This window comes from Nyctereutes procyonoides, unplaced genomic scaffold (genome assembly GCF_905146905.1).
Source record: "Nyctereutes procyonoides isolate TBG_1078 unplaced genomic scaffold, NYPRO_anot_genome, whole genome shotgun sequence".
Lineage (NCBI taxonomy): Eukaryota > Metazoa > Chordata > Mammalia > Carnivora > Canidae > Nyctereutes > Nyctereutes procyonoides.
Genome location: NW_026575142.1, coordinates 43,298,179 through 43,314,316, shown reverse-complemented (window position 1 = coordinate 43,314,316; position 16,138 = coordinate 43,298,179). Strand labels below are relative to the sequence as shown.

The following is a 16,138-nucleotide window of genomic DNA, read 5'->3' as shown; positions in this document are numbered from 1 at the left end:
GCAATAATGTTCCTCCTGGGTCTTTCAGGAAAGAGGGACACCCAGAAAGTGGGCAGGAGGGAAAAGGTGACATGTGACCATCCTGCCCCTCAGATCTTCTCTCTGAGCCACTTCTCCCACTGCCCTGCCCACACTCTGCCATCCCGCAGACCCATCCTGCTGCCAAAGTCTCCGAACCCTATCTCAGGCATGGGAGTTTCCCTTGCAAGAAGCTCTGGAAAGAGAGTAGATTAGGTACAGGGAAAAATTATGTGATGATCTGATTCTAACTCTAAAGAGTGGAGTGATTTCAGCTGTTTGTGGCCCATGGGAGAGGACTCCGGAATGCACGCGGCTGAGCCAGGCACCTGCGGTCACTGAGGCAGGAGGTGGGCGCGCAGGTGTCTGCGGGTCATGAATGTTCCCAACAGCCCCACCCCTGGGAATGGCCCCCCATAAAAGCCAAGGAGGCTGTGGAGGCACATTTGGAGCAATTCTGCAGCCTCTGGAGCGGCCCCAGCAGAACCCATGCCTCCCGTGCCAACCTGCTGCCTATCATTTCCCCAATCCTGTGGATCTGCTGGGCCCCAACCCTGAAGGACTGTTTCCGGCCATGATGGGTTTTGGCTGTGCCCACACAGCCTAGGATTCAGAGGTTCTGACAATGCCTGCCAGCCCCAGGGATCTGCCAGGACCCAGGCACGTCCTGTGCTTTCATGCTGCGAAGGCCTGGGTCTGACACAAACCGTAGGGACAGGGATACTCACCCATAGGCAGAGATGGGCAGATGGCAGGTGCCGACAGGGTGGGAAGTCACCACAGCAGCTCCGGGCCTAGCAGCCCCCTGTCCCACTGGTCTCCCCAGAGCCCCGACAGCTGAATGGAATGGGGCAGGGTGCGGACACCGACAGACACTGGGCAACCACCTTCCAAAACACCAAGGGCATGGGCTCTGCGTCCCCCAAGTCCTGTGTGGTGGATTAATCATCACACCTCCTCCGGGAAGCCAGCACTCCTTCCGCTGCCCATCCTGGCAAAGGGGGAGAACAGATTCAGGGGCTTATTACACAGCTTTATGTCCCAGACTAGGGGGACCCTCTGTGCCACGGATGTGGCCTGAAGTCCTGGAGACGGGGGCCTGTGGCTCTTATGGTCACGGGTGCTCTCCTTTTCTTTGTCGTTACATAGATTGAGCAGCACCCTGAGGAGCTGTCGCCCACTGGACCACAGGGTCCCAATTCTCTATCGCTGGGGCCCCTGGGCAGCTCCCTATGGGTGGAGATGCTGCAGCTCCTCCCTATGGGTGGAGATGCTGCAGCTCTCACCTGGGTCTCGATGCTCATCATAGTGATTCCACCCACCTGCTGCTGCCCGTCCTGAATCCCATCAGCCTGGGGCCCAAAACCGGGGCATCACCTATGCCACTCAGCCCTGGCTGTGGGCAAAGCCCCTTTCATGTGGGGGCAGCAGCATCTGCCCTCATGTGATAAATGCCTTCGACAACCCCGTCCAGGCGTCCATGAGCTTCTGCGCCTCGGGTCCAGGCAGCCTGGCTCTCCTCTCCACTGACGACAGGCCACCCGCAAGGAGCCAGTGTCCCGCCAGGACATCACACACAGGGACACCCCCTCAGAACCACGCCCCACGAGGCCCAGGTCCTGGCAGCATGCAGTGTTGCAGCCACTGGCTGTGGCGCAGTGAAGGCGTGCGGGGCGGGGGGGGGGGGGGGGCTCGAAACTCGCCACTTCCCTGTGGTCTGTCTGCACCGACGGGACCCTGACTTGCCAGAAGGTCCGCAGAGGCAGATTTCTGCAAGAGCTGCCCCAATGGCAGCCAATGCTTGGCTCTCGAAGCCTCATTTTCTTTTTCAAGATTTCCTGCAGGGTTGACAAAAGCCACACACCTCATTTCCCCGCACCCTCTCCATCTGAATGTCACAGCAGCGTAGATGCCACTGGTTCCCAAACTGCCACACAGGGGAATGGAACAGGTAAGACGCAAACTCAGAAGAGCCAGGAGGAGGAAGGTTAACGCAGATGTGCACACGTGAGGCAGAGACCCCTGCCCCAGGCTCCTGACACTTGTTGGCCATTTCTGGGTCCTCTCTGAGGAGGGAACCTGAGGAGCCACGATGCCCCAAGTAAACCCCCCTCGTCGCTGTCGGGCAGCTCGAATCCATCTCTGTTGCTGCAGCCAGAGTCCCACTGCAGAGAAACGGAGCAGCTGAGCCTGTCGCTGCTGGAAGAGAGCAGCAGCTTGCGTCTGGCTCCTAGGGCTAGGGCGGCACCCAGGAGGTGCGGGGCTGTCTCTGTGGCCTCCCTGGCTCCAGCTTTCTGCCTGCAGGGCCCAGCATGGCCTCTGAGCTGGGTGGGGTCCCCTATGGTCTGTCACAAGACCCCCGAGCGAGCACATGAACCTTCCCCAGTTCCCGAGTCCTGACTGCAGACTGGCTCTCAGGAGGGGAGAGGGAGACAGCGGACGCAGTGAGACAGCCTTTCCCTCCCTCTCCTTTCAGAGGATTGTGAACACTTCAGCACACCTTTGAACAATCCCACACAGAAATACTGTTCTAGTTTAATTAGACATGACTTCTCTTTTCATTCTTTTTTTTAGAGGTTTTATTTATTTGACAGAGAGAGAGAGGACGCGAGGGAAGGAAGGGAGAAGCAGACGCCCTGCTGAGCAGGGAGCCCGACACGGGACTCGATCCCAGGACCCGAGATCATGACCTGAGCCCCCCAGGGGCCCATAACTTCCCTTCTCAGACACACACAGGTTCTTTGGTGAAGTCCCTTCCCATCACAATGCCCATCATCAGTGCGATGTTTTCAGGGTTACTTTGTCATCATGAAATGTCGGTCCATATGCGCATGATACACACACACACACACAAGAAATATACATTTCTTATCTGCATTTGTGAACTTTTACGAGGGGGAGAAAGCATATTTAACAAACTGGGATTCGTTTACAGAGTCACTGCCTATTTTATTTGTGGAACATCCTAGTCAATTCCCATGCCTTCCAACTTTATTCCAAGTAAAACACCCTGAAACAGGTACTTTCACAGTAAGTACACTTAGAAAGCAGAGGCTGAACCCCTCAAAGCCCTTCCTGTGTAAGTCACCACAACCCCCACCAAACCCCAACCCCACAACCCCCCCACCCAGTGTCCCCAAATCCACGAAAACCACAGGCCAGGAGATGCCCTGTCCTCCTGACTCCAGCACACACAGGACAGGCCTTGCCTCAGCCCTGGCCCTGCTGGCTCAAGGTTTTCCTGAGACCTTCCAGAAAGCAGCCTGTACAGATGTTGGACTCTCAAGTCCCCATAAATCCTACACACACACCAAACGTCCTACTGTAGTGTTACTTAGTCCAGACATCTTTTGGTTCATCTGTGAAGTCGTCAGGCATGACATCATGTAAACATTTCCAACCCAACAAAATCACTGTTAAAAAGATGGATGGCATCAAACAAACCCTCAATTAAATTTGCCAGCAAAAGGCAGCTGTGCTGCGCAAACAGACATGGTCCAACATAATCTTCTGTAGGTAATGTCTGATTTTGAGCATCAAACTGGCGTCTAAACTGACTTGGATGATCTGAACAGTTACCACGCTACTGAAGGCTGGCTCATAGCATGCTGGACATGAGAAAATATGGTGAAGATTAACAATTCTTCTTGAAATAACCTACTAAATAGCTGAATTTTCCTCATTTTTTAGAAGATTTACTTATTTTTTTAGAGAGAGTAGGGAGGGGAGGGGCAGAGAGGGAGGGAGAGAGAATCCCCAAGGTGGGGCTTGATCCTGCAACCCTGAGATCATGACCTGAACTGAAACCAAGAGCCGGCCACTTAACCAACTGTACCACACAGGTGCCCCCTGAATTTTCCTCTTAAAGTAAAACCAAAGAGAAAGCATTAGGCAGTTTATCCGAGGGTACCTGGAGAGTCAGTGCAGTAGGAGGAACCGATGGACACAACTGGGCAACAAATAGCCAGGCAGACTTTTTAGTTCAGATTTACCGAAGTTATTTTTGTTTGGATCTGGGGCAGGGTGGGTGACAGCAAAGCACAAATGGGGAGACTGGGAGCCGCTGGAGAAGAGAAGCATGAAGCTGGCGCAGCACACAGAGGCCAAGAGCAGAGCTGGAAAAGCTCAACCCCACGGGGCTCTCACTGCAGCTCCAAGCCACTTTGTCTCTGCAAGTGTTCCCAAGTCTAAAATCCAAACGTGAGCACAAACCCTGCAGACCCAGAAGTGTGCAGGAAGCCCTCACCAAATCCAGCTCTCCTGACAATCAGATAGGAAGAGTCTTGTCAGAGTGGAATTTCTGAGTTTGTGTTGCTGCCACAGACAGGCAGGCTGCAAAGCAAGTGCATCAAAGTCACCAGCAGCTCTGGAGCTGTGCGGCCTCTCCCAACCCCGCTGCCAGCTGCCTCACCTTTGCGAGGAGGCTGCAGGCCCTCTGAAAGCCTGCTGTGAGGCTGGCCCCTGGCTGTGAAGCAGAACCTGGATTTGGGGAGGACGTCCCTACCACTAGGCGGTAAGCACAGCCCACATGTCTAAATTTTGTGCAGTTTGAGGGTTTACCGGCAACCTGGGTGCATGCCCAGCAGAAGATACCCATGTGTCCAGTCCTCACCACAGACACTGGGCTGTCTCTGGGGGTTCCAAATGGGGGACAATTCCTACTCCCCTCACTTGGCCCCATGTACCTTTCCCTCTGATTTTTTTTTTTTTTTTTTTTAAGATTTTGAGAGAGACAGAGAGAGAGAGAGAGACAGCAAGTGAGCACACAGAGGCAGAGGGAGAAGCAGACTCCCGCTGAGCAGGGAGCCTGACATGGGGCTTAATCCTAGGACCCCAGGATCGGGACCCGAGCTGAAGGTGGAGCCACTCAGGCGCCCCACCCTCTGCTGATTTTCCTACACATCCTTCTCATGTACTGCTAAAACCACGGTTGGGATTACAAGGGTGATGTGTGAGAGGCTGACTCACATTAGCTTTGTGAAAAATGGGCCAGTGCCTCATTTTGATCAGTTTGTGGTAAAATGGAGATAATCTATGTAAAAACATTTTATGAAGAGTAAAGAATTACACACAGAGGTGGCATTGTTGCTTTTAAATGGCAAGTATTTTTTATTATATATCATTGCTAATAAATAATATGTGCTTACTAAATACAGACACAAGCCAAATCCCAAAGACATACGAGGGATGCTCATGGCCGCAGGAAACCTCGATATGTTACTATTTTGTCTTCATTCGGCAGTTCTATCCATCACCTGACAACTTCTATTTATAATTCTAGGAGAGAAAACATTTGAGGAGAAAACAGAATTTATTTAGGGAGTAATAAAAACAGACAGAAAACAATGTACAGTGAGGATCAATACTGTATTTGACTTTCTTAAAAACAATCTTACCCTACAACAGAGATACGAGGTTACACAGTTCAGCCTAATAAAATATTACAGCTTAAAAATATCCTCCTGAGAAACTGCATCCTTAGTAGCTGAAGAGGGCCAGGAAGAGACCCCGTGTCCCGCTCAGACGGGGGGTGAGAGTGGAAGAACACTTGGGGGTGCGTGTGGCAGAAGCAGCTGAGAACACGCCAATGCGTCACGGAAGACGTATTTCACTCCTACCCTACTTCTCCAGGATGGCTTTCTCGACTCTCTGACACTTCCTCAGCTCAACAGTTAGCTCCCAGTATTTGAGATACAGCCACATGAGTCTCCCGTTCTGGCGTTTGTTGGTATTCCAGACGTCGCCACAGTACGTGTCGTGCTTAAATATGTCGGTCAGGCCAGCTGCCATCTGCAGGTCCGTGGCAACTGGGTCAGTGGCTGCTCGGACCAGTAAGTTCTTCTCAATTTCCAGCCGCCTGCCCCGGGGCAGGAGCAGGCTGCAGTAGATGTTCTGTCTCTCCGTAAGCGCGTCTTCAAACTCTTTCAGCACAAGCCTGGCCCTCCTTTGCCAGTCATCTTCCTTTTCCAGAAAGCTCAGATATGCGCTTCTCAAGGGCTGCAACTGTCTCCTCTCTTGCATGACCTGAGCCCGCTCCTGTTCCAGAAGCTTCTTTTCTTCTACCAATTTGCGCCCCTGAGAGATGAGGGCTTCTCGGTAACTGGTCGTTCTATTTTGTTCCTTTTCAAGTTCCAAAGACAAGTGAGCGACCGCACGCCGGTTTTCTGAGATCACAGCATGGTACTTGGCTTCTAGATCCTTCTGGAAAGCAACTGTTCTCTGACGGTACGCTTCTCTCTCTTTTTCTATCTCTTTCTGGGACTCCCTGGACCATATCCAACCTGACACAAATAAATTGGGGAGGAAAAACACACTTAAGCAGTCTGAGCTAAGGTTCTATAATCTTTATTTTGAAAGTCTAAAGCACCTAAGGACAGCAATTCAATAAAATCTTAAGCCTTGAAAGGTACAGATAACATTTTGTATAAAGCCATATGATCATCAAAATTCTTATCTTAAAATTAAATACGGGCTCCCAAAAGACAAGTGTGACAAGGTTGCTGGCAGTTCCCCTTCCAGCCTCCTCTTCTATGGCTGAAAAAATCTCCCATGGCTTTCTTTCACTCTCAAGCCCACCACGGCTGTGTACTCTGGCCATAGCATCCCCACGTCCTATTGGCAAAGTTTAAAGGTCAATACTGCTATGCTTCCTGTATTACTGGTGGGTGATTACAGAACTGAGTGATTGCAAAGTACATTCAGACTCGCCTGGTCATCTCCAGTAAGTAGCCCAAGTCCAAGATGCCCGCTTCTATTCTGACTAGGGTACATAAAAATAAGGTGGAGTAAGATGTTCAATTTCACCACATGGTCTGGCTCCCTTTCCCCAAACCAGGGAAACTTGACTCTCACAAGCATGGGACAAACTGAGGAGGCTGTCCTCTGCTGCATGGAGAAATCCAGTGCCAGGGAGGTTCCTATTCCATCCCCAACATTCAAGGTGGTGTCGTTGCCATTTGGGTCTTCTTACCCTGTGTCCCTTGGGAATCTTCACTGGCCCGTGACACCAACCACCTCCAAGGCAGTATTTCCATACTCCTGAAACTCCTGAAAGTCATTTCCACTGGAAGTGCTGCTACCACCCCAACTCTATAAGCATAAAACCGAACACATTCCTTCCTCAACTAAGTCCTATTGCCAACATATAGCATCTTTATCTCCTCCTTTCACCCAAGTTCACAGGCAAGGGAGATGACCAGTAGAGCAGCAGTTACAAGATCATTTGATGAGCACAGAGGGGTTTGTGTGAAGTGGAGGAAAGAAGGACTAATTCAGTCTGGGGTGCAGTTGGGAGGGGTTCCCAAAAGAGTTGAATGGGAACCAGTATGGAAAAATGAGGAGCAGCTGGTAGGAAAGGTCCCTCTGGGGACACCTGGGTGCCTAGCGGTTGAGCATCTGTTTGCCTTCAGCTCAGGGTGTGATCCTGGGGTCCTGGGATAGAGTCCCGCAATGGGCTCCCTGTGAGGAGTCTGCTTCTCCCTCTGCCTGTGTCTCTGCCTCTCTCTCTGTGTCTCTCACAAATAAATAAATAAATAAGTCTTAAAAAAAAAATAGAAAGGTTCCTCTTGCAGAATGAACAGGGACCTGAGTGGGCATCACATGTTCTGAGCAGATTGCTTCCAGGAGTGATGGGCTCTGTCAAGGAGGACCTAGAGCAGGCTCTGGAAGCCAGCAGGTGCTGAACAATACAAGTCCTCAAAGATTCTGATAAGAACTGGAAGATGAGAGGCAGGAGGGGGCAGATGGTCACGGAGGGAACCAGAGCCAGGAGGCCACTGTTGCCATAATCCAGGGATGATCTAATGAAAGAACCACAACTGAAACACAGAACACACAGAACTGAGGTACGCTATAATTATCGGGGCATCTGGGGTAGGTTAGCACTGAATCAGGAAGGCCTCCTGGAGGAGGTGGGACACATGCAGGGGAGATGACAAGGGAGGTATGCAAAGGAAAGTGTGGAAGCAAAATGGAAAAACCCTACATCGGGTCTGGTCCTGGAGAACCATAACTTATGACTCCAGGCAGACACAAGTGTTCAGAGTCCTAGTCTCCAAAGGCGGGGCGGGGGGGGGGGGAGAGCCTCCTGCTTTCGAGGGAATGGAACAGAGTACTTTCCTAGTCTTCCTGCTCAGCAGGGTCGGAAGCCTGCTCAGCAGTTTGTTGCACTATAAGTACAACAAACACAATGGGGCTCTGAAAGGTGGAGAACCGTGGGTGGACTGGCCAGGGACCTTGGGACCCAAAGAACACTATGATTCTGAGTCCCCGGGGTTTTGTTCAGCCTCACACTCCCAGACTTGGAGCTGAAATGCCAACGGTGAAGTCTTCCCTTCAAAAAGCCATAGTGCAAGCCTGCTCTCTCTGGTCAAAGGGCTAGAGAGGTGGCCTAGCAGGACAGAGCTTTGATAATAACCACTCTACTCCTGCTACAGAGGTACTGAGGTTCCATTCCACCCGCCAGACAAAGGCTGATGGGAGCCCCTCCTGCTCCCCTGGGGTGGTGTCAGAGGTGGCCAACGGGGCAGCAGTAACAAGACCCTCCTGCCTCTCCCAGCCGCAAGACCCTGCAGGAGCTGCAGCTCCCACACCTGCCCACTGGGAATGAGGGGACCCTTCATCTGGGTGCCTGTGGACAGGAGGCTTTGTGGGGAGCCTGGACTTCCATCCCCACCTGGGAGCGAGGCAGCAGCACCACTCTTCCCCTGCCAGAGTCTTCTTATCCAAGAAGCCGCCGAATGTCCAAATAAAAGGTCAGCCTCATGATATAATACCCAAAATACACAGGTTTCAATGGAAAATCACTCTTCATACCAAGAACCAGAAAGATCTCAAATTGAATTTAAAAAGTAGATGCCAATACTGAGAGGACAGAGATGTTAGGGTTACCTGACAAAGAGTTTAAGGCAAGCATGATAATACAAAGTCTAAGCACAGAGATAGGAGATATAAAAATGAGCAAATGAATATTTTGAACCGAAAAATATAACTGACATAAAAAATATGATACTGAAGTAAGTGTGAGAAGATAGAATCCTTCCAAAGAGCAAACAACCCATAACAAACCCCATACGAACAAAGACATAAAACCCCTGAACAAAATGCTGGCACATGGCCGATGTCCTGACTTTTTTGGACAGGAGGGTCGCGGACACTGCTGAAGTGGAAGAGCAAGAGGTGACCTGTACAAATGAAGACTGACAGCAAGGATTAATATTTGGATTATTTCAATATGAGCTTCCTGTTGCCCAAGCTAAATAGCAAAAAAGAAGTAGACCACGCAATAAAAAGTACCGCAGAGAAGGGGTTGATCCCCAGGTTTGGGAGAGATGAGGATCCTGTCTGTCTGCAGCTAGATGATATACTTTCTAAAACCTCTCCTGACCTGAGTAAAATGGCTGCTATATATCTGGTGGATGTGGACCAAACTCCTGTTTTGACATCAGTTATATTCCATCTACTGTTTTTTCTTCAATGGGCAGCATATGAAAGTGGATTATTAGTAAGTTAGATTGACTTGAAGTTATTATAACAGTGGGAGTTTCTTTTACCCAAGTAGTTCCAGTAACTCACCTCTCCTCTCTGCCTGGGATGGTGGCTTAGTGAACTTTTTATTGGTGCTGTTTCCTCCACTGACCTACTCATTATGTGAAACTTTGGGCAAAAAAGAGTATTTCTAGTAGGAATGGCCAGTGTTAACCTCCTACTAAAGGATGAAAGAACTGTGCAGCTTGCGGAGCACTAACCATCCTTCAGTGTAGAAAATACAGAACAGCTTTTTAAAAAGCTTCCCGGGAATTTCATTTAAAACCAGATATGTCACTGTACTTAAACTTTTGGGACTCATTGACTGCATTTGTAAAAGAAGTGTTCCAGGAAACGAAGACATGCTTCTTTCTGGCCAACTGTCCTGTCTTCTGCCACTCAGAAAGTTTTATTTTTTTTTTAATTTTTTTAAATTTTATTTATGATAGTCACAGAGAGAGAGAGAGAGAGAGGCAGAGACACAGGCAGAGGGAGAAGCAGGCTCCATGCACCGGAAGCCCAATGTGGGATTCGATCCCGGGTCTCCAGGATCGCGCCCTGGGCCAAAGGCAGGCGCCAAACCGCTGCGCCACCCAGGGATCCCCCACTCAGAAAGTTTTAAAGTCATTCTTCAGACAATTCTGTCAAGAATAAGCACCGTGAAATATGTAACACCTCCACTGCATCCAGTCAGCATCCTAATACTTAACACGTATTTTCAATGTGTCCATAGTACTTATCGTTTCTTACTGTGGGTGAGGTCCGATTGTCTAGATCTGTGTACGTTTTGTTATTATCTTTTTGAAAGTTAAATATTTTAAAGCTATTTATTTTCCTAGGATATAGTTGATATAAGTATTATTTTGGTGCAGTCTTTTTAAAAGGTGATTTATGACACTATTTGCCATGTGAAAAATAAGTAAAATTTTGGGGGCACCTGGGTGGCTCTTTTGATTGAGGCATCCAACCTTTGATTTTGGCTCAGGTCATGGTCTTGGGGTTGTGGGATTGAGCCCTGTGTCAGGCTCTGTGCTCAGCACCAAGTCTGGTTGACCCTTTCCCTCAGTCCCTCCCCCACTCTTGTACTCCCTTAAAAAAAAAATTAGGGCAGTTCGGGTGGCTCAGCAGTTTAGCGCCATCTTTGGCCCAGGGCAAGATCCTGGAGGCCCGGGATCGAGTCCTGCCTCAGGCTCCCTGCGTGGAGCCTGGTTCTCCCTCTGCCTGGTCTCTGTGTCTCTGCCTCTCTCTCTTTGTGTCTTTCATGAATAAATAAATAAAATCTTTAAAAAAAAATTTAAAAAAATACTGGCACGTAATTCTATAATATATAAGAAAGATTATATGGCAGGACAAAGTGATTTGTTTTTTAAGGTTTATTTACTGGGGTGCCTGGGTGGTTAAGTTGGTTAAGCATCTACCTTGGTCTCAGGTCATGATCCTGGGGTCCTGGGATCGAGCCCCATATCAGGCTCCCTGCTTAGAGGGGGAGCCTGCTTCTCCCTCTCCTCCCTGCTTGTGCTGTCACTATCTGTCTCTCTATCTCATAAATAAATAAATACATCTTAAAAAAAAGGCTTATTTATTTGAGAGAGAGTGTGAGCAAGTGCACATGAGTGGAGGAAGGGCAGAGGGAGAGACTCTTCAAGCAGACTCCCTGCTGAGCACACAGCCTGACAAAGGGCTGGATCCCAAGCAAGACCCATGAGAACATGTATGACCTGAGCTGAAACCAAGAGTCGGACATTTAATCGACTGAGCCACCCAGGTGTCCCCCCACTCCAAAGTAGAGATTACTTATAAAATGTGAGACTGGTTCAATATTCAAAAATCAATGTAAACCAACATATGAATAGTATGAAAAAGAAAAATCACATGATCCCATCAACTGATACAGAAAAACATCTGACAAAAGTCAACACCTATAGGTGATAAAAACTCAAAAAGAAAATAAAAACTGGGACGCCTGGGTGGCTCAGTCAGTTAAGCATCTGCCTTTGGCTCAGGTTGTGGTCCCAGGGTCTTGGGATTGAGCCTCACATCAGGTTCTCTGCTCAGCGGAGCCAGCTTCTCCCTCTCCCTCTGTTTGACATTCCCTTTGCTTGTGCTCCCCCTACCAAATAAATAAATAAAATCTAAAAAAAAAAAAAAAAAAAAAAAAGAAAGAAAAGAAAAAACTGAGAAGCTTCCTTGCCTTGATAAAGAACAGCTATGAAAACCCATAGCTAACATGGCCCCTGAAGATCAAACGCTCTTCCTAGAAAATGGGAACTTTGGGATTCCTGGATGGCGCAGTGGTTTAGCGATCCTGGAGACTTGGGATTGAATCCCACGTTGGGCTCCCGGTGCATGGAGCCTGCTTCTCCCTCTGCCTGTGTCTCTGCCTCTCTCTCTCTCTCTGTGTGTGTGACTATCATAAAAAAAAAAAAAAAAAAATTAAAAAAAAAAAAAAAGAAAATGGGAACTTCTCAGTGGAGGCCTAGAAGTGTTAGCCAGTGCAAGAAAGTAAGAAAAGGAAATAAAGACAAACAGATTGGAAAAGAAGAAAGAAAACTTAAGTGTCATATGTTATACTAAAAAAAAAAGATTAATTCAAAATGGATCATGGACTTACACATAAAATATAAAACTAAACTTTCAAGAAACAACGTGAGACAGAATCTTTGAGATCTAAGGCTAGGTGATGAGCACTCTGGAAGAAAAGCATGATCCATCAAAGAAAAAATCAAAAGACCAAATTTACCAAAATTAAAAAGTTTGCTCTGTAAAAGTCCCCATTTAGAGAACGGAAAAACAAGTTACTGAGTGGAAGAAGATACTGGCAAACCGGAAATCCTGCAAAATACTAGAATCCAGAATATAGTAAAAACTCTCAAAACAATACAAAAACAGAAAGAAAGAGACATTTCGCAGAAGAGGCTATACCAATGGCAAATAAGAATGTGAAAGGATGCTCAACATTATTAGCCATCACGGAAATGCAAATTAAACCCACAAAGGCATAAAAATAAAACAGTGACCTCACCAAATGCTGGTAAGGATGCCAAGAAACTGGATCACTCACATACTGCTGATAAGGATGCAAAATGGTATTGCCACCCGGGAAAACATTTTGGCACTTTCTTAAAAAACTAAACATCGACTCCCATGGAGACTGACAGGAGCAGGTGGTTTTTGCGATTCGGTGATCTGCACAGTGCCTGCTCCTAGGCCAGGAACTGGGCAGATCCAAACCCAGCCCTAAGGGTGTTGCCACTTAGAAGCTCACCAGCCTGCCACCTTGCAAATTCTCCCAACCTTTGGAACCACTACCTGTTGCCTGTGGCTAGGATGATGAATTCGATGAGTGACTTAGAAGGCTTAACATTAAATTACACTAACAACGATTAATTAGTTTTGAGGCTGGGACAGGCCCTGGAGCGACTCTCATGTTCCCTTTGTTTTCCAGACTCTAGCTTTTATAGCCTTGCATAACAACCTTTACTATTTGAGGTTCTTGCCTTCTTGGACTTTTGAAATGTTGTTTCTGTCCCAGAAAAGGGTCAAGGAATAGTTTGTATTTTCTTCTTTATTGTCTTGCTTAGGTAGCATTACAGAAAACTTTTAACTTTTCATTCTTATAAAGATTCTCCAAAAACGTTTTACTACATAGTTCAGAAATTATACTGCCAAGGGGTGCCTGTATGGCTCTTAGCTTTGGCTCCAGTCATGATCTTGGGGTCATGAGATCGAGCCCTGTGTGAGGCTCTGCCTCAGCGGGGACTTTGCTTGAGATGCTCTCTCTCCATTAAAAGTATCACTGCAGGGCAGCCTGGGTGGCCTCAGTGGTTTAGCGCCGCCTTCAGTCCAGGGCACGATCCTGGAGATCCAGGATGGAGTCCTGCGTCAGGCTCCCAGCATGGAGCCTGCTTCTCCCTCTGCCTGTGTCTGTGCCTCTCTCTCTGTATCTCATGAATGAATGAATGAATGAATGAATGAATAGAAGTATCACTGCAAATAGAGAGGAGCTCATGCTTTTCTTCCAATTAGTTGGTTTCTCATATTCTTAAGTGCCAACCCAGAACTGTGGGACATGATAAAACATAATACGAATTCCTAAATATCAGAAAACTATCATGTAGTAGAAAATAAAAGCTAAAGGCTAGAATAATTATAACTGACCAGTAACTGGTAATTTCCCCAAAGTGATATTCAAACTAGACTTCCCCAAAATCAGTTCAAATTAGAGAATCTGGCCAGACTGAGCAGAGATTTTCACACTGATTCCCTAAACATGAAACAGATGACCAAACTGGTTTTCTTTTTTCTTTATTTATTCCTGAGAAACACAGAGAGAGAGGCAGAGACGTAGGCAGAGGGAGAGCAGGCTCCATGCAGGGAGCCTGATGTGGGACTAGATCCCAGGACCCCAGGATCACACCCTGAGCCAAAGGCAGACAGATGCTCAACTGGTGAGCCACCCAGGCGTCCCTTTTTTATTGTTGTTGTTTTCTTTTACACCTATTTTATTATTCCCGGTCAGTCCTTATGAGGGCAACTGAACCAAGAGAGCCCCCTTCCAAGCAGTGAAGTCTGGAATGGAAGCTAACAGTGATGAAAACCCACTCCACACGGAGCCTCTTGTGTTATTTAGCCCTCACAATGATTCCATGGATAGGGAGACCGAGGCCCAGGGCATTAATTTGCCTCGGACTCATTGTATGGGATAATAGCAGGATGTACACTTGCACCTGCCAGGGTCCAAAGCCCAAGATCTTTAAGATTCACACTTCTAGCCCCAAGATGCAAATGTCAGGAAAACCATGACTTACGAAAAGCAGCCAATCCCAGCATTGGAACCAACAGGGCATAATTCCATCTGCTTCCATCACCCCCATCAGCCCTGGAATTAGGCCGGATATTCCAATTTGGGGGGTCATTTAAGTTATTCATGGAGATATACCTTGAAGTAAATAATAAAGCCATTAACCATATAAAAGGAATAAAATGCATCTGTCACAATTGTATCATCTACTCTGTTCAGTTCTACCTATAAGCTGCATAGTACTGCGCCTTAGGGGATTAAAAGGAGGAGGAATAAAAAAAAACAAGGCCTCACACAATTGCCACTCATGACACAGCTGGGGAGAGAAACAGGTCTCAAATACGTGAAATACAAGTAAAGTAAGTTAAAATGTCCAATATAAACAATCTTTGAAGTACAGTTGTATATAAAGATATGTAAATAGGAAGGCAGAAAGCACTGGCTGCTTCAGGCAGTGGTGCTGACTTGGAGAGGTCAAGGCACAGCGGTGTGTCAGGGAGATGTGGATGGTGCTAGGAAGGCTCTCATGCCTCCTGACCTTGGTGGCATGAACACAATTACAGATGCTCCTGCTTAAAGCTCCGGCTGTGTCCTGGCAACCAGGCTGGGGTCACTGTTAACATGGATTTCCCAATTTACTGAATACCTACAGTAGGTTGGGCATTTTCACAAAACGGAGCGATGAGACTTTCAGCTTATTTCTGCGTGCGGGCCACAAATAATACACACTAATTAGAAAGGAAATAATCAAGGCTTACATAACAAAAAAGGAAACCAGTGCAATTTTGAAAGATGTTATGGGGTTTTGAAATATTGAAATGGGGCTTTCAGTAAACCCTTAACATCTAAAAGTAGAAAATTTGAATTGGCAACAAATGCCAAAAACATTACGTTAAGCAGTTTGTGGTAACTAGACAATAAAAAATTAGTCATCTGAAAGTACTCAACTGCAAACCTCTCAACGTAAGTCTGCAAAGAAGAGTGCTCATTTCCTCCAAGCCAGTAAAGTCCACTTGGAGGACACTGGGCCTGGGAAACATACAATTCCAAGAAAAGCAACCTAATCGTAAATAAAGACAAATTATACGTGGTTAGAGTCTTCACAGGCTTCTTTAGTATTGGCAAAGATCTGGAAACCACCTAAACATCAATAAAATAGGAGTGGATGGATTGCCACAAACTAACTCAATAAAATAATTCTAAGATTATATTGCACACAACTGTGCACCTATAAGCTGCATAGCACTGGATTAGGAGGATTAGGAGAAAGATCGTAATAATACAACACGAAACACAGGAAAGTGAATACGGTACTTAAAACTACTGGTTTCTTCCCCATGCCACTCAGTCCCACAAAAGAATCCGGGTACCTTACATAAACACGCCCCAAAGGAAAAACGCTCGGTGGACCAGAGGCGAGATCGCGCGCGTCAGGGAGCACGAGCCCCGGTCGCCGACCCTCACCGAGTCACCCGCCCGTCTCCACCGCCGCGGGCCCCGCAGGGTGGACCGGAGCGCCCGCCCGGACCCCCGAACCCCGCCCGGCGCCCTGACCTACTCCGACCCCGGACCCACCCCTAGTCCGCCCGACTTTTCCCTAGGCCCTGACCTACCCCTGGCCCCCCACCGAACCCCGCCCGGCCCCCGACTCACCCCCGGGAGGGGAGCGCTCGGCCCCGGATGCCCTCAGCGGCACGGTCTGCGGACCCTGTGCGCAGGCGCGATGCCCCCACCGCGGGGTCGCGGCGTGGTGCGCAGGCGCGGTGTCCCCGCGTCCTAGGTGGGGCGCGACTA

The 16,138-nt window shown here is 48.1% G+C and overlaps 1 protein-coding gene across 2 annotated transcripts; it reads right to left on the bottom strand.

The window, feature by feature from the left end:
- Window positions 1-5,100: 5,100 nt before the first annotated feature.
- On the bottom strand, window positions 5,101-16,090 carry CCDC127 (coiled-coil domain containing 127). 2 transcript variants are annotated; one of them, XR_008662152.1, is made up of 4 exons: window positions 15,998-16,090; window positions 14,352-14,482; window positions 5,415-6,299; window positions 5,101-5,295 (listed from the first exon to the last, which is right to left on the bottom strand). XR_008662152.1 is itself a non-coding variant. In XM_055308061.1 (3 exons), the coding sequence occupies exons 2-3, from the start codon at window positions 14,470-14,472 to the stop codon at window positions 5,638-5,640; spliced, it is 783 nt and encodes a 260-aa protein (XP_055164036.1). In that variant the 5' UTR covers window positions 14,473-14,482; window positions 15,998-16,090; the 3' UTR covers window positions 5,101-5,637. The 2 variants fall into 2 exon arrangements, 1 of the variants encoding a protein (XP_055164036.1); XM_055308061.1 differs by having other exon boundaries at window positions 5,101-6,299.
- Between the last annotated feature and the right edge of the window lie 48 nt (window positions 16,091-16,138).